This window comes from Prosopis cineraria, unplaced genomic scaffold (assembly GCF_029017545.1).
Source record: "Prosopis cineraria cultivar Desert tree isolate PC_DT_omini unplaced genomic scaffold, ASM2901754v1 PC132, whole genome shotgun sequence".
Classification (NCBI taxonomy): Eukaryota; Viridiplantae; Streptophyta; class Magnoliopsida; order Fabales; family Fabaceae; genus Prosopis; species Prosopis cineraria.
Window position 1 is genome coordinate 1 of NW_026555459.1, and position 2,676 is coordinate 2,676.

General features: G+C 39.5%; 1 protein-coding gene across 1 annotated transcript; it reads left to right on the forward strand.

The window, feature by feature from the left end:
• Positions 1-773: 773 nt before the first annotated feature.
• LOC129295517 (anthocyanidin 3-O-glucosyltransferase 7-like) lies at positions 774-2,346 on the forward strand. Its single transcript, XM_054934044.1, has one exon. The coding sequence runs from the start codon at positions 847-849 to the stop codon at positions 2,227-2,229; it is 1,383 nt and encodes a 460-aa protein (XP_054790019.1). The 5' UTR covers positions 774-846; the 3' UTR covers positions 2,230-2,346.
• Positions 2,347-2,676: the final 330 nt, after the last annotated feature.

The following is a 2,676-nucleotide window of genomic DNA, read 5'->3' on the forward strand; positions in this document are numbered from 1 at the left end:
TTAGTAGAGTTTATTTTTTAACAAATAAAGCCACAAGATACTATTCAAAATTAAAAAAGACAGTACAATGAATGACAGCTGGCACTGTGGAGTGTTAGATGAAAACCACACATATTCAAACGGTCAAGATCTGAGAAACGGAGGGAAAAAGGAGAAAAAGAAACGGAGACACACCATCCCTCTTTGGCATAGGGACTAACCGTTTTTAAACATGATGAATCAAAATTAAATTTTCATTTCCCTCTAAATGAAAAAGTACCTATAAGTAATAAAAACTATGAAAAGATGGTAGAAAGCCGGACATGTATGAAGAAAGCTGATAGAGACGCTAAAGAGTTTATCATGACTTGTAATTGAGCGTTGAATGAGCAAATGAGTCACTCACCTAATACAAATCCGCATTCCACCATTTCCTGCCACACACGCTCTCTTCCCACGTTCTTTCATTAAATGACATAGAAATTAAAGCCTTCTAGAACCAACACAAGAAATATCTACTCCTTCGGTCTCATTTTAAAAGATATATTTGATTTTATTTATAAATCATGGTGCGTCTTTTTAGGTAATATTTGATAGGTATTTTCAAAATTACCCTTCATGAGAGAGGAAAAATAACAGGACATTACTTTTTAGATTTGTTATATAGGAGCATGTTTGGAATTTTATTTATTTTTATTCCTTGTACTTTTATTGTATTGATATTGATGAGGTTGTTAGAAATGACTTATAAATAGGATCAGAGGGAGTATTGCAGTAGTATGAATACTGTGCATGTATGTATGTAGTTAGGTTTTTGAGTGCATATATTCGTTTCTTCTGGCCTTCCAAATCGAACCAGATCTCGACATGGCGACTGTATTATCTGATGATGGCAAACACGTTGTAGTGATTGCCTTCCCCTTTGGGAGCCACCCTTTAGCTCTTCTAAACCAGGCCATCAGACTTGCTCGCGCTGCTCCAAACATCGCTTTCTCGTTCATCAACACTGAAAAATCAAATCAGTCCCTCTTCTCCAAGCAACCAAACATACCACAAAACATCAAACCCTACACAGTTTCTGACGGAGTACCAGATCAGGATCACGTGCCAGGCACGCTCCCCCTCCCTGGTCCAGTACTAGTAGACTTGTTTCTTCAGGCTAGTCTTGAGAACCTTGAACAGGCCATAGATTTGGCAGTGAAGAGCACAAACCAGAGAGTCGCTTGCATTCTTTCAGACACTTTCGTAAGTTCTCCTTCTCTCTCTCTGTCCCACAAACTCAATGTCCCTTACATTGCAGCTTGGCCTTCGCTTTCGATCTCAGTCTCTCCTCATTTCTACACCCACTTAATACGCCAAAAGATCACTAATTCTCATGAACCAAACAAAAACACATACCTTGATTTCCTTCCTGGTTTGTCCCACTTGCGTGTTGAGGACTTGCCACCTGATGTCTTGCTCAAAACTGGCGAAGAACATAAAGAGACTGTGTTCAGTAAAATACTAGCTTCTTCGGGACAAGTTCTTCCTCAAGCAAGAGCACTAGTTCTGTGTTCCTACGAGGAATTAGATCCTCCTCTCTTTGTTCAGGACCTTAAGTCCAAGTTAAAGTCACTGCTATACATTGGTCCTCCATTGTCACGACCTGACAGTGCCGACCCCAACGGGTGCTTGCCATGGTTGGACAAACAAGGCTCTAGATCAGTGGTTTATATCAGCTTTGGAACTGTGGTGGCCCCACCCCAACAAGAGCTTGTAGAAGTTTCAGAAGCACTTGAAGCTAGTGGGTTTCCATTTCTGTGGTCTCTAAAGGATGATCAAAAGAGGCTTTTGCCAAATGGGTTTGTTGAGGGGACAAGCATGATAGGGAAGATAGTGCCTTGGGCTCCTCAAACACAGGTTTTAGCACATGGATCTGTGGGAGTGTTTGTGACTCACTGTGGGAGTAACTCAGTGATGGAGGGTTTGGCCAATGGAGTGCCTATGATTTGCAGGCCTTTCTTTGGAGATCATGGGATGGCTGCAAGAACGGTGGTGGATCTGTGGAGGATTGGAGTCAAAACACAAGGTGGGGTTTTCACCAAAAGTGGATTGCTTCAAAGCTTGAATCTGATTTTGGTGGAGGAACAAGGTAAGGAGATCAGAGAAAATGCCTTGAAGATGAAAAAGACTATGCAAATTGCTGGCGGGGCAGACGGGAAAGCTGCTCAAGATTTCAAGACTTTGGTAGAAATAATTACCAGTTCTTAAACCATCCGCAAGTCTCTTATAATTACTAGTTAATGATGTGTAGTGTATTCAGTATTTACTTCCTCATGGTTTCGTTCCATTATCTTATCTTTTCAACAAGTTTCTGTCACTAAAACATATTTGTCCCCACAACATTTGAAAACTATACTGCGAGTTTGTATTAGCCAAATAATCAATTTTTTGATTTAAAAAATCTTTTTACGAGAAAATTACCCAAATAGCCAAATTTGCTCATAATCAATTTTTTGACCCAAAATCAATTTTTGGCTTAAGTTGAGGGGAGCAGCTTTTGACTTTCAATTTTATTGTTGTGTGTATTTATTATATGTCAGAAATACTCACCTACGACATATACCCTTGAGCATTATTATTATTCAGTAATGCCACGCTCTTTGGTTTTCTTTTCGGTGTGAAAATAAAATTTTTCTTTCCGTCAAATATATGCTC

Excerpts from the sequence above, each read along its gene's own strand:
- LOC129295517 (XM_054934044.1), top strand. The coding sequence starts at position 847 with ATGGCGACTGTATTATCTGATGATGGCAAACACGTTGTAGTGATTGCC.